General features: G+C 42.3%; 1 protein-coding gene across 2 annotated transcripts in view; it reads right to left on the bottom strand.

Moving 5' to 3' along the window:
- AUTS2 (activator of transcription and developmental regulator AUTS2) overlaps nt 1-23,295 on the bottom strand; it is a 1,151,910-nt gene extending 1,128,615 nt beyond the window's left edge. For both annotated transcript variants that reach the window (XM_045543179.1, XM_045543180.1), the window contains exon 1: nt 21,799-23,295. In XM_045543179.1, coding sequence (XP_045399135.1) covers nt 21,799-22,107 — 309 coding nt within the window. In that variant the 5' untranslated portion in view covers nt 22,108-23,295. The remainder of the gene's footprint in view (nt 1-21,798) is intronic.
- Nucleotides 23,296-25,586: the final 2,291 nt, after the last annotated feature.

Genomic DNA, 25,586 nt, shown 5'->3' with positions numbered 1-25,586 from the left:
AATCACTGCACAAGACAATAATTTGTGATGTGCAACAGTCTGAAACTATCTAATCCAGATTTTCCACACCCAATGTGAGTGACCAAAAGTGTAATTATTTGGAAACCTTTTGCAGAACCCTTAATATTATAAATGAAAGGGTGTTCTCTCACCAAATACAAAACATACTTGGCCAAGGCTTTCATGAATATTTTTTCACAATTATAACATCTCCCCTAAAAAGAAAGCTGATATGTTATAATCACTAAGTTAACTCCTACTGGGAACCCCATCCTGCAAATTTAGGAATAGAAACTGTGAAATCAAATTACTTGTCTGTGGCCACACAGGATTCTAGGTCATGGGTAAAATCTGAACATGTGCTTTTCCACAGCACAGTCTGGGAGCCTTTCCCTATATTCATTACCATTATTGTGCCATCAAGATTTTAGACTCCCAAACACTGATCGGGTGTCAAGCAGATGTGGGTGGGGGAGGGGATAGGTATATACATACATAATGAGTGCAATGTGCACTGTCTAGGGGATGGACACGTTTGAAGCTCTGACTGGGGGGGGAGACAAGGGCAATATACGTAACCTAAACTTTTATACCCCCACAACATGCTTAAATAAGAATAAAAAATAAAATAAAATAAAAAAGACTTTAGACTTCCAGAAGTTTTGTGGTGTTTTTTTTTTTGTTTTTTTTTTTGAGACAGAGTCTCACTCCGTTGCCCAGGCTAGAGTGCTGTGGTGTCAGCCTAGCTCACAGCAATCTCAAACTCCTGGGCTTAAGCAATCCTTCTGCCTCAGCCTCCCGAGTAGCTGGTACTACAGGCATGCGCCACCATGCCCGGCTAATTTTTTCTATATATTTTTAGTTGTCCATCTAATTTCTTTCTATTTTTAGTAGCAACAGGGTCTCACTCTTGCTCAGGCTGGTCTCGAACTCCTGAGCTCAAACAATCCTCCGGCCTCGGCCTCCCAGAGTGCTAGCATTACAGGCATGAGCCACCATGCCGGCCAACTTCCAGAAGTTTAATGACAGGACCAAAGTCATTCAGGTAAAAACTCAAAGGTAACCTGGAGCCCACAGTTTCTTTCTCTTTTTTTTTTTTTTAATATTCAAACTTCTTTTGTTATGGAGCCCACAGTTTCTAACCCCAGATAAAACTCTACTTAATACATTCCACGTTCCCATTAGTGCCCTTTGAAGGGTTATAGCCAAGCCACATTTCCCCTTTCAAATTTATATTCTCTAGTTTTAGATAATCACATTAATCTGGGTTGGAAGCTTCAGGCATGCATAGGAAACCAAAATTCAAAGGTAGAAAGAACACTACTCTGCGGTGTTTTATCTGAGAGCACAACTGGGAAGTCAGCTGGATAATTTGTTTTAGAATACTAGAGCACTTGTTTTTAAACAAAGCATTAGCCAGAGAAAGAGGTTACAACAAAAGGAATCACAGGACCAAAAGAAAAAACAAACAAAAACAAAAAACCAGAATACAGGAGACTCTAAAACACCAAGAATCCAAGTGGTTTTTCTACCCTCTTTTTACATCTTATTTGCCATACAATAGCTAAAGAAGGCTTGTATTTAGGCCTTTTTTAAAAGATTTAAGTTAGTTGTATCCCATTTTAGGTTAAAGTAAAAAAAGGCCTAAATGAAAAAAACAAACGCCCTTCCATGAACCCACATCACACAAGACTCATGTCTGAGAATGGCTTTTGTATTTCCTCTATTAAATAATTTTCTCCCCACTTTTAAGGAAGCCTACCAAAACCTAGAAAGACATCCTCAAGAGTAGGTCAGATAACCCCAGAGGCAAATTTTAGTTTCTAAAATGTCTACCACCTTCCTCCCTAGGGCAAAATCTCAAAGTACCTAGCTATTTTAATCCAGTTCATCCACAGGAGTACGGGTGACACAAATTAAGTTTATAAATTTTTAGTTCAGTTAAATGTTTAAAATATTTTTAATGGAAGCAATACAGTGCAGTGGGAAAAGCAGTGACCTATATATCAGGTAAGTTGGGTTCCATATCCCTGTCCTACCACTAACTCACTAGGTCATACAGAAAAATTATATAACATAATTTTCTAGATCTCTGTTTTCTCATCTATAATAAGGTGCCAGCCTAAGGTATACAGTCTAAGGTACATAGCCTCTGAAGATATCCATAGATAAAGCAGGGAGAGGTGGGTGCAGCAGAGTAGAAAAAGGGGTGAAAGCCACAGGAGAACATCAGAATAAAACTCTTAAGAAGCACTTATTTAGTTTCATTATGTAGTAGTTCAAGTCAGGCTCTGGAGCCAGAATGCATGGGGTCCACCACTGACACCCTTGACCAGAGGTGTAAACTCTCTGTGCTTGTTTCCTCTCCTATGAAATAGGGATCATAGCAGTACCCACCTCATAGGAGCACTGTGTGAGTGAGGATTGCACAAGTTGATTTAAGCAATTAGAACACCAAGCACTCAATAAACACTTGTTCTCATTATTATTATCATTGGTGCATCAACACAAGGCCTATGGTGAAGATAAAAGTTGACAAACGAGTACTTTCATGTCCTATTCTTTCTAATCAAAAGGTAAACAAAAAGATCTTGTATCTCTCTACATGAGTTTTGGTACATCTTAATATCCGTGAACCCTCAGGAAGTCCCTGCCCTTCCTTATTCCCAAACCTGTAGATTCAAGCAGATGCACAAGTACAGGATTCTCTATTTGCATGCATATACAGTCCCCAGGGATCCACAGATTTCTAAACCCAACAGAAAAGCCCAAACTGGAAAAAGAGAGAGTATTTTCATGCCTTTGAATAACAACAAAAAAAATTCATTTCCTGCCCACCTTCCTACACCCTGAAGTCAAAATCTACTTTAGGAATCCAAAAGCTGATACCACAACATATTCTTGCTTCTGTATTATTTTAGATGCTTCTTTTTAAGAGCTCACAGGTATAAAGAGCTCTTTCCATGCTGGGAATTTTTTTTTTTCCTCTTTAGTTAACAACAATGCCTGATGAAGATGATGATCCAGAAAGGAAATCATATCAACTACTGTTTTCTTCCTCCATCTAATCCAAAAGCTTTAAGATTTCTTTTTTTACTAACTTTTTTTCCCTCAAGGTTTGGATTTACTTCTCAAGCTTTCTATTGACTAAGTGCAAACATCATCTCTAAGGCATCTCCTCTATTTAGGGGTCCAACGGTATTCATCAGTGCCCAACTGTCCTGACTGCTAGGGATGACTGTAACAGATTTAAGCTTCACTTGTGATTACGACTTTTGAATGAAGGTAACCTGATAGCCTTGCCCTGTGGACAGCCCTAGAAATAAACTTTCATTTTCTGCCCTTCTTTCCCTCAAATTTATGAGTACATGGATGGATTAGGTGATTCCACTTCAAGCAGAAAGAAAATCAAGTATCATTATTTCTTCAGCATCTTCCCAAAGCTTGAACCTTAGTTGTGCATCATTCTCATCATGTTAAACTGCTAACTAATATAATAAAATCCAACCAATTCCAAAAGTCCCTGCAAACTTTAATGTCTCAGCGTTTAATTCCTGTTGAAGAAACACATTCATGAAGGCATTTGTAACCGAAATCCTCAGAATCAAAAAACATAAATTAAGCCAAATTAGCCAAAAACACCCTCTACCTGCCAAATCGTTCCCCTAGAGCTTTTCCAGAGGATTACAGTTCTATTACACCTTTATCTGTGTTAGACACGCCAAGAAACAATGCAATGTCAGAATGCAACACCACCTACCCACCTACCCCAACCCCAGAATGTCATTCCTTGAGGGCAGAGGCTTTGTTTAGTTCACTGTTTTACCCCCAGTGCTTAGAACAGAGCCTGGAACAGAGAAGAAACTCATTAACTATTTGCTCAATGGTGGAGTGGGCTCAAGAGGATGGGGTGCTACAAGAGCTAACACCCACAGAGGATAATTAGGTCCCACATAATCCATAGTTGACAGCACTTCTGAGAGATGTCCTGCTTGCCAATGTATCCTACCGGACTATTCTGGTGGCAGGTCATATCTTATTGTACCTCTTACCACGTATCTTACTGATAAAGCTGTGACACAGACCAAAAAGGCCCTCAACCACCATCCCACAGCTCAGAACCTTCCTGTAAAGACGTGTGACGCAAGCCAGGTTTTCTAAATAAAACCCTGTGTCCTCACTGACTTCCAAGGCAATTCTACAACTTTTGCTCACCCCAAACATTCAACAGACAGTAGCTTCCAACACTTTTGAATTTCTCAATCCCCTCTTTAGAGCCTCAATCCTGGTCTCTAAGTACCTGATCCTTTAAAACAAATATGTAAATGTATCCCCAGCTTGTTTTACACGGTGATAGGAGAGGGAGGACAGTATGGGGAGTTCCCCAGGACATTACTACCCAGAATCTTGGAAAGCAGAACCACATTAAAAAGTCCAACAGAGGACATGAAAAATAAAGGCCAGGAGTACCATTTACTAATCACACATGGCTCAGTACCAGGCATCTGAGAGAACCCAGTGAAGAAAACGGACACACCCTCAAAACAGTGCGTCTCTACCCCAACTACACAATAGAATCCCCTGGGGAGCTTTTAACAGTTCTGTTGTTAGAGGCAGGGGCTTTCTCCACCCTCCCAGGGGTATGGGGACTTTTTTTAAAGCTCCCCAGGGTATCCCCAGGGTATTCTAATATGTGGCCAGGTTTGAAAAGCCCAGGCTGTAAAGCTTACTGTTGACTATGTTCCTCCTCAGACAGCACATACATAAGAATAACCTACAATATGAAGAAAAATATGGTAAAATGCTAACATTTATTAAATTTGGTGGTGGGTACATGTGTGTTGGTTATGTTATGCTTTATACTTTTCCATATTTACAAAATATTTCATAGTCATATATTCACATATAAACGTATACAGTCTTTTGTTTTCTTAAGGAAATACAGTAGCATGATCATACCTCATGCTATGTAACCTCAAACTCTTAGGCTCACGCAATCCGCCCACCTCAAGCTCCTAAGTAGCTAGGGCTACAGGTGCACACCAACACGCTCTGCTACGTTTTTAATTTTTTGTAGAAACGGGGTCTTGCTGTGATGCCCAGGCTGATCTCAAACTCCTGGCCTCAAGCGATCCTCCTGCCTCGGTCTCCCGAAGTCCTGGGATTACAGGTGTGAGCCACTGTGCCCAGCCCATACACATATTTTTACACAAATATATTTTAAAGCAAGCTCACAGTATATTGGTCCTGCAAAGCACCAGCACTAAAAAGAAGATTTTTATAATCCTATGGATTATAATAGGTACTGGTGGTATCTGGAGCTTTTTTCACTGGGGGAAAAGATCAAGACCAATTTAGGATCTGAGTTGAAAACACTGGCCTGCATCCTATAACACACTTCACAGTACAGGTCTTGAAAAATGCCCTAATCAAACTCAGCTCAGAAGACCAAAGATATCTGCTTAACCAGCAATCCACCAAAAATCAACAGAGTTATGAGGACAAAACAAGACTAGCTGTGAAATCCTGTATATAAACAAACATCTGGAGGCAGGAAAGTGGGTTGTGACAAGATGGTATTATACCCAAGACTCAACTCTAGAACCACTTAAAATGGGAGTGAGAAAAGCATATTCCAATGAAAGTTTGTCTAGAGACAAGCCCATCCCCCTCCTCTTCATCAGAGTGGCAGCACCAGCCCTGAATTCAGACAGCCTGAGTTCAAATCCTGACTCTACAACTTTCTATCTACATGAGCATGGAGAAGTTACTTCGAACCTCATTTTCCTCATCTCTAAAACAAGAATGATAATGTTACCTACTACATGGGGTTAAATGTAATACATGTAAAGCTCTGAGTACAAGCAGTAAGCCCTCGATAAATGTGAGCAGTTGTTGTTGTCATTGTTAAAAATTATTATCCAAATGGTGGCGATTTTGGCACTGAAGAGCAAAGCTATTTCCCAATTTGTGGTGACTGGGCATTGAAATTCTGCATATTCTTAAAGTGCATCTTTTTGGAGAAACATATCCATAAACAGGAAGAGACAAATCTACTGGTCTCCAAAAAGATGCCCCATGCTTCCTAAGGCCCGGAGTGCTTGCAGCAAGGTGCAATGAGAAGCTACCATAAAAGAATATAATGTGTGAGTTCTAGATCTGGTCTTGTTTGAACATCAGCTAGGTGACCTTGGGGAAAGTCAAAACCACTTTTTCAGTTGGGAAATGAGGGCTTTGGACAGTTGCTTTCAGCTGTTTTTAAGCTTCTGACATCACTCAAGTTTAAAAGTCAAAGTTCTTGCAGAACCTTCCCCCATTCCTCCTACGCAACTTCCATCCTCTCTCCCCAGCTCCATTCCAGTAGCTTACTCACCAAGCCACTCTTTTTCCTCAAAGCCTGATTCACACTTGTTCTTTCTTCCCTCTCCTTGAATGCCCTTCTCCTAGCTAACCACATTTCTTCTTTATTATTTTTTAAATAACCATGGGTATATAATAGTTGTCTATCTTTATAAGGTATAGGTGATGTTTTTACACAGGCATACAATGTGAATTAATCAAATCACAGTAACTGGGGTATCCATCCCTCAGGCATTTATCATTTCTTTGTGTTAGGCCCATTCCAATTCCACTCTTTTAGTTCTTTTAAAGTATACCCTAACTTATTTTTGGTTCTGGCTAACCACATTTGTTGTGCTTTACCTCCTTCAGGTTTCTGCTCAACTATCACCTTCTCAGAGACATTTTACCTAAACCACCCTCTATAAAATAGCACGTAAGCACACAATACCTAACATAATCAATAGTTTATAAGAAACGATGTACAACAAAACCAGTTTTGCCATACCTGGGGAGAAAATGCAAACTCTACACAGAGAGTTGCCCTGACCAGGAATCAATTTTTTTTTCTCATCCACATTATAACAAAACAAAACAATGTTATCTGAGAACCTCCTGCACTAGGTTCTATCCCTTTACCCTGTTTTTTACCCTGTCACTTCCTAATATGTTATGTATTTGTTCATTTATTTACAATATATGCCCCATCCCTTGCTAGAATATAAATTCCAATAGAGCAGATACCTATTTTTCTCTTATTTACTACAGTACTCCCTGTGCTGGAACAGTGCCTACCTGGCACATAGAAGCTGTTAGTAAATATTTTTTGAATGAAAGAATAACCAAAAGAATCCAAATACCTTTTTCTTTCCAAAGTGAATCTTACCCCAATATATGAAACTGGTAAAAGCAGAGTTCTTCTGCTCGAATGAGGTCAGGACCACCCCTCAGATGACTCAGTGTCCCCTGAGGTACCCAAACCCACTGCCCAAGATTATCTCCAAAGTCTCTTACCACTCTGAAAGTCTCCAAGTCCACTTTATTTCTGTTAGGCTCCAAAGAGAAACATTACATTTGATGAATTACATTCCTCTCTGTGATTTCACTTACTATTCACTAGTAGCTGCAAAAAAGACCCTCAAAATTCAAAGGATACCATGTCCCACCCACTGCAACCCTAAAACATCTACAGCCAGACAGTAAAATTAAAAGAAGAGATCACCTTTAAAACCCTGGACTTAAAGGTGCGGTTCCTATTACACAGGATTTTTATAGCTATAATTAAATTTCAAAGGACATGCTTTGACTTGGGTCTCCCCCACAATTGCAATCTGTAAAAACAGAACTCTAATATTTCCATTTCGGATGCACACAAAATGGTAACTGTGCTTACTGAGGTAATTGCAGAGAAAGGGGCAAAACCCAACTATATCTCCCAAGCATGGTGGCTCCCAGAAAAAACTCCTGCCTCTCTTCCAAAAGACAGAGACTGCAAATAAGTGTTTCACTTATTTCACTTGATCTTCATATTCACCTAGAAATCTTTTGAAAATTCAGGCCCCGTGAGGATAATTCTGTGTGTGTGTCTTTATACTACCCCCCTTTCCCAAAATAAATGGTAATCAGTCAGGTCTGAATCCCGAAGTCCTAGAGGATGAACTGTGTGGAGGCTCATCTTAGCCCAGGGGAGATGAGGAGGGGGCTTCTCAGGATTTTACAGTACACCAAATACAGCTGAGATTTCCATAAGCAAATCTAACAGTCACATTCATTAGCATACTATCTGTAGCATAAACAAACCTCAACAGGGTGGAGTAAGGAATGGGGGAGAACAATTTGCCAATGTGCTTCGAATAATGAAAGGAAACAATGACAAGACATAATGGACTACTTGTCACTAGGTATCTTCAAGATACAGATATCAAGAAAAGCAAAGAGCTATTTAGTTTAGCATGGTTTTTCACCAGAAAGAATGGAGTTCCTATTAGTTTAAAGGAAAAAAAACCTAGCCCTAGCAATAAGTTCTCTTTTATTGTGGAATAAACTCCCAAGAGAAATGCCACTTCCTAGAATAGTTCAAAAGTAGGCAAGACAAAATAGTTAGGAATCTCTAGAAGAACATAAGCTTATATGCACGATAACCTGTGAGAGGGGTCCCTATTCCAATTTCACACTTCTATTCTAGAGGGCTGTTTTAAGAATTCAGTAAGATAAGTATGTGCAAGGGACAGGGACTGGCACACGACAGCCCTCAATATCATGAGTCTGAACCCTTGCCTTTGACAAAGGCTTAAAATCTACCCAAGTAATGTGACCTGGGAAAAGGTTAGATTTTAATACAGGGAGAAACAGGGAAAGGGACACAGAGAAAAAACAATAATGAATATGCCACAGATATACCATATGACTGGCAGCCATCTAAGTATAAACAAGCTCCAGCTTTTAAAAGGAAAACAAAATACTTCCTAAAATATCATAAGATACTCTCCCCTCCCTAAATTCTATTATTATACCTAGAAAATCCTTTAGAAGCAAGAATTTTCAGCAACAACAAGGAACAAATGTGGTCTACCAGAGACCCATTTGGGACTCTCTCACCAACTGAATCTGTATTAAGAAGAAGAGTGTAAAGGGGTGAGGACTCCAAGCTTTTAAGTCAGGCAGAAATGTCTGCATTTCTTGCCTCTCTTGTGCTGATCATGGGCAAATTGACCTAACTTCTCTGAGCTTTAGTTTCTTCAACTGTAAAACAGAGATATCATTCCTTTTTTCATGAGGTAGTTCTATGGGATAATGAATGCAAAATTGCTAGCATAATACTAAGAGCAAATACCCAGTAAATAGCAGCTCCCTTTTCAAAATTTCTTTTCATGGAGTTTTTGTGGAAATAGGTCAACTGTAAAGAAGCACTGAGTGCCTACTATGCATGAATTACTGAGTAAAGGAAGCAACAATTCTGAGAGCCTCAGATATCCCCAGAAGGATATATGTAGGAAGAGTGCAGGGGCCAAATTCAGGCAGACAATAGAGGGGAAAAAAACAACACATTACAAATTAGGTAATCCCAGCACTTTGGGAGGCCCAGGCGGGAGGACTGGTTGAGCCCAGGAGTTCAAGACCAGCCTGGGCAACACAGAAAGACCCCATCTCTTAAAAAAAAAAAAAAAATTATTTATGCATGCTTGCTGGTACAGGCCTATAATCTCAGCTACTCAGGAGGCTGAGGCGGGAAGATCACTTGAGCCCAAGAATTCAAGGTTACAATAAGCTATGATTGAGCCACAGCATTCCAGCCTGGGTGACAGAGGGAGACTCTTCTCTCAAAAAAAAAAAGAAGAAGAAGAAAAAATTAGGGAGAAAACTCTTTTTCTCCCCCAAGGTTCCAGTTATAACTTCCAAGTGATGACACATAGTAAGCCATTACAGAGCATATAACAGACCAAGAAAAAAAAATAATAGCATCTGAACTTCCCAACAGATCCCAAAGAAAACATGAAGCACATAGTGTCACGGTCAATACCTTCAAAAACTCCTTTAGGCTGGTGCCAAGGTCTTAATCCACGGGAAAATCATTTCAGAAAGATGAAATGCTCCCAAAGTTAAGAAATAAAGCATTTCTCTGATCTAATCCATATCCCAGCGTTAAGGCTATCCATAATGTACTATCATTACTATTATTATTATCATCAACGTGATTCCGGAAACAGGAAATAGCTGCAGTTAAAATTAATTCTGGTTTTGAAATACAGATAAAAGGATAGCTTTACTGAATAGGTTTTGAAGTTTGAATGATTGAAGTAGAAAGTGGAAAGCCACATTGCCAAAATAATTTACCATTTTTAAAAAGTGACCAAGGGAGGTAGAGGGGGTATATATGTGCTTTAACAATTTTTGATAATTTCAGATATTATGTAAAACTACTTTTAAACACAGGAAACATTTCTGGAATCACATTATACTTTAATATTTAAAAACATTTATATTCCAGCTGGCACAGTGGCTCATTCCTGTAATCCCAGGACTTTGGGAGGCTGAGGCAGGAGGATCACTTGAGGCTGGGAGTTCGAGAATACCCTGAGCAAGAGCGAGACCCTGTCTCTACCAAAAATAGAAAAATTAGCTGGGCGTGGTGGTGCAAGCCTGTAGTCCCAGCTAATCCGGAGGCTGAGGCAGAAGGATCACTTGAGCCCAGGAGTTTGAGGCTGCAGTAAGCTATGATGATGCCACTGCACTCTAGCTGGGGCAACAGAGCGAGACTCTGTCACAAAAAATAAATAAATAGAATTAAATTCCTTCAACTGAAGGTAACCTGGAACAATTTGGTTCATTTCTATATTAGACTAATAAAACATTTTAAAACAACACAACTGTCTAACACAGCAGGTCTCAACATTCAGGTGTGAAATCGTACCTCCCAGCACACAGGCTGAATTATCCCTGTGCCTCTCGCCTGCAATTATCATTTGCTCCTTCCCCAGGTGGCTCTCTGCCACCACATATCCTCCTAAGCTCACATCTGGAAATACAAACTCCCTTTGGGGCCCTCAAAAGCTAAGTAAGTCAGAGGGAGGACAAAAACAAAAACTTCATGCTTGTTTGCACAACTTCTAAAAATATCTGTTTTCGACACACAGTATAAAAGCAATTTGATAAAATACCCTTAAGTCACCATGGTTAGGGAGAAGTATTTTTAAAATAAAAAAAAGTAAGTTTACTTCACAGTTCCTATAGAGGCCAGCTTCTTCTATTAAGGCCAATTCCAAAAATTTAGCAAAGAATATTTCATCAATTCAGAGGGCATAATTAGATGTTTTGATTAAAGCATTTTCCTCCTCTGGTTAACAAGATATAACAGATGTCACTGACTTCCCTAATAACAATACAGCCTTGCTTTTGGCATCTTTACAATTTTAAAACTGAACTGTCATATAGAAAAATTATAGCTAGGGTGTCTCTGTACAATCATGACTCTGAAGTGGTTATGACATGCCTGGACTCCCCAATGGAAGAGATATGGAAATCATATTCCATATTCATAGCCAAGAGCCCTCCTTAGCAAGCACTTGAAAACCAAGCTCTGAAATCTGAATGATGCGGGCTTATTCAAATCACCACCAATTATTCCTAGAAGCACCAACCAAGTGAGGTATAAAACCTGAACAGAAAATGCAAATCTCACAGTCACTTTCTTCCAGGAGCATAAGGAACACATACAGAAAAGTGTCTCGGAGAAAGCAATGCCCACCTAAAGAGACTCACTCTACCAAAATCCCAGCTTCCCTGCAGAGAGGAGGAGTACTATATTTGATAAAAAGGACTCTCATTTTTCACAGCAAGATTCCCCTGGTGTATTTGATCCAATTTATAAAAATTCGATTTACACCAATTTTGTCAACATATCAGTCCAGAGTGTAACTAGAGATAGGCCTGAATTTTAAATGGGAGGCAAAGCCTCTCTGATTGAAGTTCAAACAAAAAATCCTGGTGTTTAACAACTCCATTAATGACATCAAGCACAGATCTGAAGATCATTCAGCCCTTTTGTCAGTCACATATGTTATTTATAGGACAGCATATCAATCATGTCTTCCCCTTGTTATTTTCTACTTTCTGGTCCTAAGCTATTTGGTCTGCCAAATTAATACAACCCACTGCTGCTGCAAATCTAAACAATGCTTGATAAAAGATTAATAAAATAGTTGGGTTCTCTGCAACCACATACACACCCAGGGAAATTCATCAATGTCTTTTTATTTGCATATTTGGCTGACTGCCCCCTGCAGCAAATATGTAAGGCACAATGCTCAGGTATCCTGGTTTATGGCGTGCATTTAATTCAGGGTGTCAATCTGCTTCTGTTTTAATTACATCCATCTTGACATGTTATTACAATCCCATGAAAACTTCTTTTCATTATATGAATGGCTATAAATATATACACATGACAAACAGTTGTTATAAATTTTCTGGTTCAGCAATTAACAGGCAAGATGCCTTAGCCAACACGTCATGTGGATTTAATATTTTGAGTCTTTCTTTAGAAGCAAAGTTTGGTTGAGTCTTCAACTCAACCATACTCCAAAGTTCACTCATTTCACATGTTCTGCTACTATGATGTTATTAAATTACTCTTGAGTTTCCCTGGATTGCTAAACTGAAGAAAATATTTTACCCAAAAAAACTGCATTAAAATTTTAAGTGGGCCACATTAAGGTGATCTTACATCCAAAAAATTATTTCATCTTTCCACTGGACGTTCAAGATTGAGAAACTCTCATATCATCACTCTAATGTTTATTTTTTCTTTTACGCCCTTTTGGGGGGAGAAGGGTGAATTAAAAAAAAAAAAAAACAATGAATGTACTTACAGAGAAAGACCAATGAATTTCATAGCAATATACTGGGAGAGGGTGTGGGGAAAGAAGAATGCTTTTAAAACATTCTCGATGTTGAGTAAAGCAGAACACTTTAGGAAAAATGGGAAGCTTCACAATCATGAGTGTTCATCCACATTTGTAGTATTATTTTTGTTTTTAAAAAACCTCCTTTCAAGGTTCCCAATCCTTGGGACTCCTCAGTACTAATTTAAGAGAAGCAGACAGTCTTCTCTGGGTAACAGTGAGAGCCTCTAACTCCCAGTGTGATCTTGAGCAGGTCAATTAACCTCTCTGGGTTGTGTTTTCATTTGCAAAATAAGAGGCAGAGCTACATCACTAAAGATAACATCTGTGCCTCTCATGCCACAGGGCTCAAGAAGCACACCAGCCAGCAAAGGCTGGAGAGAAACTGATCAAAAGGTATATCTGAAAATGTTTAGGTACTAACTTTAGGATATCTCCTAAAGATTTAGCTCTGCACATCAGTCTCAAAACTGTAATTTTCAAGTAATCAAAGTGACCACCATAACAAATGAGGAAGCCAACTTTGCAATATGCAGCAACACACAATACCAGATGCTTATTTCCCTTTTTGCTCCAGGGAAAGTAAAATTTCACTTCAATTATATAAGGTCATTTCTTACAATCCAGGACCTTCATTATTTTTGCCAACTGAAGGTGTACAGAGACTGAGTGCAGTCACTGGAATTTCTATCATGTGGCTGGAAAACAGATAATAATTTAATGTTCAGTTAAGTGTGTTATCTACATCTTCAGTCTCTCTCTTTTTTTCTCGCTTGTAAAGTTTTGAACTATGGAAAACTATGCACTGAACAACATTTGACCAGCAACCTTTAGGCAGCAAGCATAATTTGACCCAAAAAAACCTAGAAGAAAAAAAAGAATTCTACTTCAGTACAACAATTGAGGATAATGCAATACTGGACTAGAATCTCTTAATTCCTCTTTTTAAATTCTAAAATATCACTGCCATCAGAAACTTAACAAAAACTTAAAATGGGGTTGGTTTTGTGGAGGGTAGGTATGGGGACAACAAAAAGGAAAACAACATCCCTCAAGTATCATTACAACTTGACACTGGCAATGACTTAAACTCAGTCTCAGATTCAGAATTTAGAAAGTATCAGATTTCACCCATATAACCAAGAGTCACAAACTGTCTTTGCAGGGTGTTCCTCAGATAGTAGCAACCACACAGTACTTAAAATTTGAAGACTTTCAGCCAAAAATGAATCTCAAACTGCATTAGCCATTTTGTATTACTTATAAATGGTAAGCTTTTTTCTTTTTCTTCTTGTTTCTCTATTTTACTACACATGGGTTTTCCAGGGCTCTGAAGGTACCAAGGAGGTATGGCACCATGAGATATAGTAGTAAGCCAAAATCACAGTAAAGTCTTCTAAAAAATATTTGTATGTAGTTGGTAATTTGTAAAGTTTGTTCCAGCAAACCATAACTAGGGTTCAGAAATGAACTGGGAAATCAGAAAGGTGAGCTCTAACAGAGTTTAGAAAGCTGTGACAAGCAATTCACCCTCACAGAGCTAACATTAAAGTCCTTCAAACAATGTCAAAATTAAAATGATGAAAGTGTCAAATTTTTAAGTTTCCACATTTCATCCTCAACTTCCTAAATCCATTCATTACCTTTTATTAACTTCAGTCATAATTTTGATAGCTCTACCACAATAAAGGAAGAGAGAGAGGGAGGGAGGGAAGAAAGGAAGGAATAAGGAGAGAAGGAAGGTGGCAGGCACCAGGTGGGTAGAGAATCTAAATAGATCCTAAGATGAGACTGCAACATACACTAATGTGTGAAATAAACACCGTCAAAGGCAGCAGCAGTTCACATCCAGGTCTCCTGGCTATGGATGAAATCAGCAACCTGAACAGAACTGAGACATAGAAGCCTGCACTTACCTAGTCCCTTCCTAAGCAAACAGAGGCAGTCAGATTATGGAAAATCCATACCACCTCTCCTGAGTTACTAGTATAAAGAGGACCTATCCTTTGAGACCTTGCAATATATACTGACTGCACACCAAGACATAAAAGAAACTACCCTTACCCTGTAAGTTTGTTAGAAGAAATTAAGAAAGAACACAGCTCAGATTTGGAAGAATTAATACATACTTAGCATCACACCAGCTTTAAGTTCTATGTCCTACCCTTCTAGAGGGAAAAAAAAAAAAAATCTCCATTAATGGAGCAGGTGTAGATTATACGAGAAACAGTTCTGCCCCAGCTAACAATGTTCCCAAATTGTTTTTGATCCTCTCCTGTCCTGGGTTTTACCAAATTCATCATGAGATTACTCTTCCAAACTTCAGTGATCTGAGTTTTCAAATCTACCTGAATTTTTTTTTCAGAACTTTCTCAAATGAATAGTTATTATCTCATTACCAGGTTCTTTATCCTAAATCTACCACAGTTTGGGTAGATCCTAACCCTGAAAAACATGTTGCTTCTTGAAGAGAAAATATAGCATGAAGCACTTTAACAAAGTTAGGCTACGCTTAGTATATTACAACTCCTATACAGGACAGGAGTAAAATAAAATAAAATGTAAAGACACTAACCCACCATCCTTTACCCTCTGCACACATGCAAATGCATACACACAGACCCCCTCCATCAAGAAGTGCTGTAGACCTTCTTGTCCAAAGGTTTCCAAATCTTATAACTCTTGGGATCTAAATGTTTCCTCTGCAGCTACCCTCCACTACTGTTTTCTCCATTTGGGGACCTTATTTCTAATGCTAACATTCTCTCAAACTAAACAATCACCATTTATTTTTGAAAGTATACAGAATTGTGGTATAGAAGTGTCTCAGAATCTCTTTATCAGCCTCAACACTCTTGGAATCATGTTTACTGTTTTGTTTTATGGGTTTTTTTTAACTCTTTTTCAACAATGATAACTAAAGAACACTACTCTGAGTATCAAGGGCCTAATCACTAACTTCACAATTCATTTTTTAAATTTACTGATTCTTTTATACCCTGTCTACTTCCCCCTAAAAAAATCTGAATCATTTAATCTCCACAGATAATATAAATCACATGGAATCATCATATCACAACCTTCAACTTCATCTCACATCTAGTCCTCAAGTGAAGCCCTTCTTTGTAAAGTACAGAAACTCAGTAATACAGTAAAACACTTGAATTCATAGCCACACACACTATTCACACTCTTTGTTTTCTCCAAATTTTCTCATCACTTAGGAACTCCTCAGATCCTAAAACTTTCAGCTATGCACACTTTCATAAGTCAAATGCTGCAACTGACCCATTTACTATGCAGTCCCATGGCCAAACTTTCCAAAACAGAAAGTGAAAAATGCAACAAAAACACAGCACCACAGCTGTTCCTGGCTGTGTAACCGCAGAAGAGAGGTTCTAACCCTTTTTGAACTACCACTTCATACATAGCAAGCAAAAGGCGGATAATCTGAAACCTTTGTTTTAACATCAATGTCAACCTCCTTTCTCATCCAACCTCTTCTTACAGGTAGCTAAAAAGCAGCAATACACATGAAACTAGAAGGGACCAAGAAAGGATAAAACATATTGGCTGAAGGGAAGCTTAGTGGCATCAGAACTGGGCTACTATCACACTGAAAGAGCTACTAATGAGAATCATTCACCAATACATTCACCTCATGGTGGGCTGCTAACAATCACTGAAAAGGCTGACACCAGGCAGGAAAGGGGAACAGGAAAAGAAGTGGACTAATCTCTCTCACTGTTTACATCTCCCTCACTATGACACTCCCTTGTCACTCCTCCTTAAAGAAGCAGCTTCCCACACAGACTACAAGCTTCTGTGCCTGGTTTTTCTAAGTTGTCTACCATCAGCCCACTTACCCTATACTCAGAGATCATCAAATTCCAAGATCTGGAGGGACATTTTTTGAAATCTTTTCCAGCATTTCCCATACTGGATTGTGCATTACAATGCTGACAATAAAAGTGCCCCATGGTCAAATAAATTTAGGAAATAAGGCACATTACCATTGCCTTCTTAGACATTGAAAGTTCACATTCACATAATAAAGACTTTTAATTCTGGAAGAACAATTCATCCATTTAATTTTGTCTAGCCCATCAAGTTCCAAACTCTATTCGAGGGTAGATCATTCTGTTTTGGTCTGGAACACAGCCTACGAACATCTGCAAAGATATGTTCCCTTCCAGAGCTTGAGAATCTTTGCTCGCTAAACTAGCCTAAACCTCTCCACTAATAGATGAAGAAAATGATGCTTTTAGAGAGTAACTTCTCAAGATCAAACACCTAGTTAGAAGGGCCAAGCCTGGAAAATGGGTCTTCACAGGTCTCCTGACCCCCTAACAAGCACTCTTTACTTACTTTTGTACCCATTTCTACCAGCCCTTCTCTGCCCTCAAGGCCTAACCACATAGCATCTTCTCACTTGTCTTGTTTCTGTGCCTTTTCCACTATTCCTTTTCCCTGTCCCCCATTCCTTCCCTATCTATCCAAGTAACTAATCCTTCTAGGCCCCATCTTTTCTATGAAAACTTCTTAAACACTTCAGCCTATCTCACTACCCTATCCATAAAAACCTATTGCACTTAGTTGACATTAGGCATTTAAATGCCTGTTTCAAAATTATTTTATAGGTGTTGGACTTACTTTATCAAATAAACTGCATACTTCTTTGAGATGCTATATATATATATATATACACACACACACACACACACACACACACACACACACACATATATACACACATTTAGGTTTCTCTATACTCCTTGCACATATTAAGCACTCCATAAATATTTGCTGGCTGATATAAAGAACATGATTAATGTTTTTAAGCAGCTGAATAAGTGAGATTTGACCATAATAAATTGTTAAAGCCTATTAACATGGCATGTTATAAGGACATCAAATTCTGTGCAGCCTACTTTGCTATTGATATGTGGGTAAGCCCAGAAACAGAACTAGGAAATGAAGACCATATGAAAGTCTGGGTTTGATGCTCTACCCACTAGAAATGAGTCTTCCTTCATTTTCATAAGTCTGCAAAGCTCCAACTGGCCTCTTCTCTACTGATTCCAGAAATTTCACCTTTGCTTCCCTTTGTCAGTTATACAAAAGGAAGCTGCACTAAGAACTCAGTGCACAAAAGAGGAGGGAGGGGGGAAATAATGGACTTGCAAAGTCAGATTTTGAGCCATGGTGCCCACATGGCTTCCTAATAGAGTTTACACAGAAACCCAAATCAGAATAGAAAGCCAACATTACCTGGCATATCAGGATATGCTGATGGTACTAGAACCTAAACATTTCTATTTATACTTTGTTTGCTAGAACCCCTCCCCACTTTTTTTAACTAGACATATCTGGGGATATTTGCTCTTATCCTGTCACTCAAACAATAGACAGACAATACCATATCCTAATGGCAGTTCTACTTCTCAGCTGTGTAATGAAAAGAACACCACATTCAACTTTAGCTTCCTCACCTACCCTCTTATCTTCTATCATGAGACTCTTCATAATCATACACTTGAACTTCAGGGCTCAATTACTCAAGACAAGTGTCCCTGCAGAATATGAAACTACCTCAGCGAGCTTCACTGCCTATAAAGTCTGAGACTTGTCAAACTACCCCCAAAGCTTTCATCGTCCTAAATAAGAATCCAACAACAGTACAGAATAATCAACACAAAAATGCAGGTTCTCATTTGGCAAGTTTATTACTACTCCAGTACCAATAAAACCACAGCTGGACTTGAACTATTTATATCAGCACATTTCGTTATGAGTTCGGAGCCTCTTTTTTAAAAGGGAAGTCCAAAATCAGGTACTAAGAACAAAGTCATCGAGTCTGATAACGTGTCCATTAACACACAAAGTATGCTACTCCACAGTTTGCCAGCTATTATTCTGAGCTGGCATAAGTTATAAACCTAGCTGTGCAAGCCAACATTTCTAGTTTCTTATCACAACATCATACCAGCAACAGCCTCGATGATAGGTGTTGACAACTTTTTTTCATTTCTAAATACAAGGCACAAAAACATACTATTTATTTAGGATAACTCTAAACATCTATAATTCTTAACATTTTACAAACACTCCTGTAACACCCATATCTATCCAAGTTCATAGTTTAGTGCCTGTTACCTAATACGCCCTCACATTTCTTGGTGGTAGTTCACTAACTCTTCCAAACTGAGTACTAACTCTTCCAAACTGAGTACAGTGGAACACCGGAGGCTTCATTTTAACAATAACTACACACATATGTTCTGACCATAAAGCATGGAAACAATTTGATAGCAAGCAGCCAACATATCTACCTTTTGCCAAATATATCATGATTTTTATTTCCCATTGTGAGTTTTTAATCTGAAAAGTGTATTTACAATTTTCTTACAAAAGTTGGGCCTCTTAAAATGTAAATACTAAAAAGATATTTGATATCAGGGAACTGTTATAAATTTATTTTGGTGTGATAATGGTACTGTGAGGTTTTTGGTGGGATTTGGGTGATTTTTTTGAGTCATTATGGTTTAGAGATTCTTACAGAAGTATTTACAGATGAGATCATATCATATCTGGGAGAGGAAATGAGTAGTAGATAGAATATAGAAAAAATAAGATAGGAGTTGGTGGTTGTTGAACCAGGATGTTGTGTGTATTAGGGGTTTATTGTATTGTTCCATCTACTTTTGTACATGCTTAAATTTTTCTATAAAATTTTAAGCAAACTTTTTAAAAGTTAGACCTTTTATACTCACACACAGATACGTATATAATTTTTAGATATGAAGGTGGCATAGTATTCAGCTAACCAAAGTAACTTGGGTTTTGAATCTATAAAAGTAGCAGAAAAAAATAATTAAAGCAAAGAAAGTAACTATATTAATGGTACATTTTAAACTCGTCTTCTTTAAAAATTTTCTAAGCTCAGAAGAAACTGGAATGGGCACATTTTCTCTCAAAAGCCAGTGGATTGATATACACATCACAAGCCCAAACACCTATTTATTAAAAATAAAGCAATCAAAAACAACTGTGTAAGTATATATCTACGTCTATATATAGATATATCTATCTCTATCCCTACTTGGCCTTCAAAACTGTTCATGGGAATCTGGAGGCCCCTCTTCTTACTGAGAGGGGCCACACAGCAGTCCAGGATAACCATGTAGAATGCATAACCACTTGTAACCAGCTCTTACAAGTAATTTCCTAAATCAACCACAGTTAACAATGAAGAACCAAATTCTAGGCAGCAATTTCTACTAAGAACACACTGCCATTTCAATTCCTATTTTAAACCAAGAGAGAGAAAGAGACAGAGAGAGAAGGAGGTCACCCTGTACAGTAACCACCTACCTTGGCAAAGTTAAAGCCACAGTTCGAATTATCCTAGTAAGTGGTGAACCTCAACACTCAAAATTTTACCCAATAAAGAACCAGTTCTAGAACCAAAGGGCAACTGATTCAATCACTGACATCAAAATCTATATAGCCACCACCACCACCACCACCACCACCTGCCCCCCTCACCACCACCTCCCTTATTCCCCAATCACTGGCCACCATCCACCACCATCACCACCAGCAGCCCAACCAAAAGCAGTTCAAACAGGAAAGGACAATATTGACACAAAGGCTTCCTTTTTAAAAATATTTAAACCTGACACCAAAACACATACACAGAACCAGCGATCTAAATCTGTACAATTACTGTATGTGAGATTACAAAGCTTGCATTTGAGCATCTGAAACAATACCATAGTTAACAGGAAAAAAAAAAACAAATAGAAAAGGAAAAGTTTCCTTCACGAACCTCAAAACGTCACATCAGGTGCATGAGAGACTGTAAACCAACTCATATCTTGGTTTTGTGCTTAAGAAAGCTGGACCAACTCTACAGAATCTCAAAGCCTTCTGTGTGTGTGGTGTGTTGGGGGTGGGGACAGGGAGGTAAGAGGAGGTAAGAAGGCGCTTAAATTTTAGAGGCCAGTGACCAATTCTAGCACCAAAGAAGATCCGTCCAGGCAAAGACAGTTTCCCCCGACCCCTGGGCAATCTTCCTCTACCTCCCTCCTCTTTCCCACCCACCCCAGGAGGCTGTTAGCCGGCAGGAAAATGTGCACTTGGAAATCCACGCTGCAGGTGCCCAAGGAATAAAGAAAGACACACATATATATACACACACAAAGCCAATCACTTAGGAAGAAAAAAAAACACAAAAAAAGGAAAGGGAAAGGGACAATTGGTGACAAGCCCTTCACTAGGATTTTCTTTCCTCCCACCAGTCCTCCCTGGTGTACCTTTTCTGTGCTTTAACTAAATTGCTCTTGTACCCACACACATGTGCATATGTATGTGTACAGATATTATAATTAACCCTTACTGTAATAGAGCCCCACAGAGAATAGAGAAATATTCCATCCTTTCCTCTTCTCTCCCCTCCTCCCTCCTTTCTCCCAACCAGGAGAAAACGCCCCCTTCCCCAGCTTAACCAAAAAAAAAAATGCGAGGGGGGGGGGGGCGCAAAGAAACCACAAAACCCCACCAGTCTCCGGTCCCGAGGACACCCAGGAAAGGTGTATACTATACAGACACACACACGGACATATGGCTCTGTAGGAGGCACACAGAGAACGGTCCACAGGCGCCCCAAACCCAGCAAAGAGACTTCCACCAGCCAAGAAGCCATGATTGGGGAGGGAAAGGAGGAAGGAGTAGGGGCAGAGCTATCCGTGGCGAGGGGGCGCATTGTTGTGATGCCTGAACCCCTTTCTTTCTGCCCATCTGCTGTGGAGGGGGTGCAGGGAGGGGGCGCAGGGGAAAGGCGAGTGAGAACGAGGAAACCAGGAGACCAAGCACGGCTTTGCGATTCCCCCTTGCTGCCTGTCTGCCCGCGCCCCCAGCTCCCCCCCAACAATAAGACCTCAGCCCAGACAGACAGACAGACAGCCCAGAGCGCGGCGGGGGAAGCAGGAGAGCCGGGCGCAGCCGAGTGGGGTCGTGCATAAAGGGAACCCAGGGGGAGGGGGGTCCCCCTTACCTCCAGCGCTTCAAAAGTGACAAAGCTGGTCATGGCAAATCCATCAATGATGTCCTCTTCGGCCGAGGTGGACTCTCTCCGCTTCCTCCGCGGGGGTCTGGGCCGGGACGGGGCGGAGGACGGGGGCTTCCCATTGTCTTCCTTGTCGGAGCCCGACGACGAGGCGAGTGAGGGCGCCCGGGTCCGGCCGGCCCCGCCGCCGCCGGCCGCGCCGGCCCCCAGCCCGCCCCGGGAGCGCCTCTCCCGGTCTCGCTGCGACCGCGACCGCCGCTTTTTGCGGAGTCCATGGCCCCGCGTCGGGCCATCCATGGCTCTGCCGCGCCGGGGTCTCCCCGCTCGCCCGCTACAGGCTACGGCCGCGGCCACACAAAAAAAATTGACACCAAGCCCTCCCTCCCCCTTCACGGCTTCCCTCCGCCCCGAGGAGGGCGCGGGGGAGACGGCGGCCGAAAGAAGGGAGAGAGGGGAAGAAAGAGAGGAGAAAAGAAAAGGGGGAAGGGGCGGGGAGAGGGGAGGAGGGACGGGGAGCGAGGGCGAGAGGCGAAGAGCCCAAGTGTGGGGCTCCCCACAGCACAGAGGGTCGGAGATGCCTGGGAGCAGCGCCGAGCAAAGTAATGGCTGAACACACAGGTCTCCTTTAGAGGAAAAAAAATAACTCACCAAGCAGGCAATAAATCAGAATAGCGGAATGCTTTGATCAAGAGGCTGGGAGGCTCCGGGGAGCCCTCCCCACGGCCATTCTCTGCCGCGCCCCCTGTCCCCCGAAAACGCCTGCCCCCCCCGATACAAAATCGGATCCGAAAAGGTCGCGGGAAAGTGGGGGCAATGAACTTCACCCGCCCCTCGCGCAGGAAAACACCCCCGCCGCCTCTCACACACGCCTCGGAGAAAACTCACTCCCAGGCTCCAAAATTTTTAAGAAATGTAGCCAGGGGAGGCCAGGGCCCCGGAGCGACCTGAGAGGGACGAGACCCCCCAGAGACGGAAGCATAATAATGCAATAATTAGCAGAGGAGAGGGCGAAACTGCGAGAGGTGGAGGAGAAGGGAGGCGGAGGAAAGGGAAGGAGGATGCTGGAGCAGTTGTGGGGTTTGCTTTTCGGTCTTCGAGGGGGGAGGAGAGGGAGATGAAAGAAGAGAAGAAGCTACCCCTGACGCTGCCACCCGCCCCCCTCCTCACAAAAATATTTTTTCCAGTCCCAGAGAAGAGGTCACCCTTCCTCAAAAAAGGGAGGGGGTGAGTCAGTCAGTCGATGAGGAAAGCAGAAAGAAATCTCCAGCGGGAGACACCGGTGTGCAGCCGCCGCCGCCGCCGCCGCTTCTCCTCGTCGCCCAGCCTGAGGGAGAAGCGCTGCCGGCAACGCCGCTCTCACCGCCGCCGCTAATTCTGCCGCCGCCACCGCCGCGAGAGCCCCGAGCCGGAGGGTGCACGGCGTGTCCCCGGGCGGCTGCAACGGGAGCCCGGGCACGGCCCCATCCTCCGCCCGTCCGCCTCGCTCAGCTCCCGCTCCTCCCCCTCCGCGGCCGGCCCACCGCCGCCGCCGCCCGCCTCAGCCCAGCCCCGCGCCCGCCCGCTAGCTCGCTCGCTCGCTCGCCCGCGCGCGCGCCCGCTCACGCGCACCCGCCCTCCCCGCGCCTCGCTAGGCGCGCGCTCCCGCCCCCGCGGCCCCGACCGGCTGGATCACGTGGGTGGCTGGGCTCCCTCCTCCCCGCCCCCTCCCCAGTTGTAGAGTGTGTAGAAAGCAAAAGGCTGGGGGCTGGCCGCGCTCGCGAGCCCAGGGCATGCGCGCTGGGGCGGCCGGGCCTGCGCACTTGGGGCGGTGGGGAGCCGCGAGGAGGGGTGTGGAGGGGGTGTCCGCGTGGGGTTGTCCGCGGCCGGGCAGAGTTGGCGCGCTAGGGCGTGGAAGCCGCGGAAGGATCCCGCCTGTCGTTCTGGGAACGCGAGAGTCCGCTGCCCTGAGGCCACTCCGCGCGTGCCCCTCACACCCGCCTCGGGACACTTGCCCTCGACCCCGTACCCTGGCCGGCCCGAAACGTCTGGGCTGCCTTTTCGTGAGCCCAGGCCCCCCCCCAGGGTATTTTTCCTTGGCGACCTGCGCAGCGAGGGAAGGAAGGAATTTAGAGAAGGGACACGGGGGATTCCTTGGGAGGGGGCGCCACTGGAGGCGACAGAAAAGGGACCGGTTGCCAGAGCGCGGGCCTTTTCTCCGCCGAGGCGCACTGGGAGGGCCAACAGGCGGAGCTGGAAACTTTTCTCCCACGTGGTACCACAGTGCATGGCCGAGTGACCCCGCGCCCGGATGACCCCAGGGCCCCCCTCGTCTTCCAGCTGGGGACCTTGGACGCGCGGGCGGCTTCGAATGCGGGAGCGCGTGGCCGAGCGGGCGGTGGGCCGAACTTGAACCTCGGAGCGGCCGCGGTGACCGGCGGGGCAGGAGAGGCTGGGACCGCCCCGGCCGCAGGACCCGTTAGACCCGCAAACCGCAGTCCTTACCACCGCGCCGGCTTCCTTTACTTTTTTTTTTTTTAAGGCGGGGATGGGGGGGCGTCCCTGCTTTTCCCACCACAGCCCCTCCTCCCGCCGCAATGTAGCCGACGCTTGTAAAAAGTTGTGTTAAAAAGCTGACTGCAGCCCAGAATCGATCAACAAAAGCTACCAGCCTCTCTGGGTGAAATAGTTGTGCATTTTTCGGGACACTGTAATTGATCTATACGGATCAGAAAGACGCCGACAGCCCACTTTCCCCGGCCTCTTGGATACTCTCTTCACTTTCTGTAGCCCACGCTTGGGGAGGAAGAAAAGGAAAATAAACTGACAGTAGTTACAATGGGCCAGGCACCGTGCAAAAAAGCTTTGTATATGATTTTTCCTCTTCGCACTCTAAATCTACATGTTTTATTAGTATTACTGGGAGGAAGTGGTGGAGAAAACAGTAGGGACGTGTTTTCTCTAATAGTTTGACATATCCAAAGATTGATTAGGTTTTTTTTATTTATTTAACAATGTTTAGGGCTTACAAGGCTTACTGGGCACAGTTGTAAGTGCTGGGAATACAATGGTATACAGAGCAGAGAAGGTCCTGCCTCTTGGATCTTATGTTCTAGCAGAAAAGCCTCACTTGTCTTACAGTTCCTGACAACTTAATGGTTTGTCATTCCCTTGTTTTAAGTCACACTCCTCAGCTTCTCCATTTCTGGATCCCGGGTCTGGATCCTTATGAAATGGGTGAGGAGGTGGAGCTTGGGGCTGAGGGATGGTGGGAGGCAAAGTGCCGAGAGCAAAGGGAGTATCCACAGGACTGTGAATAAGAAAATGAGCTTTATGCGGGTCCAGGGAACAAACCATTTGACCTTAGGCAATAGTTTTCAATGACTAGTTTTCTCATCTGTAAATCAAATAGGTTCAATTAAATGTTCAAAAAGTTACATTTCAGGTTTACCACTGGCCTTCTCAAAAGATGAATTCTTTTCAAGTCGATTGTGTGCTTTATTTCTTGAGAATAGTGACTGATACATGGGATCTGATTCCATTTATTAGGAACACAGTGCCACCTTCCAAAATTACCTGCCTAAGATTACTGAGCCTGCTGCCCCTGGAGCAATTAGCCAAAACAGTGCCTCGGTACAGAGTGTACCTGTGTTAACTTTTTAGCTAAAACAGTGCCTCTGTACAAAGCATGCCTGTGTTAACTTCTATGGTGCTGTTCAGACAGCTGTTGAAATCCATGCTGAGGTTATGAAGCTCATCCTACAAAATGAAGGCAAGTTCTTTGTAATTTAAAAAAAGAA

Source organism: Lemur catta, chromosome 2 (assembly GCF_020740605.2).
Source record: "Lemur catta isolate mLemCat1 chromosome 2, mLemCat1.pri, whole genome shotgun sequence".
Taxonomy (NCBI): domain Eukaryota; kingdom Metazoa; phylum Chordata; class Mammalia; order Primates; family Lemuridae; genus Lemur; species Lemur catta.
Note: the sequence above shows the minus strand (reverse complement) of the source record. Positions and strands in the feature narration are given on the sequence as shown.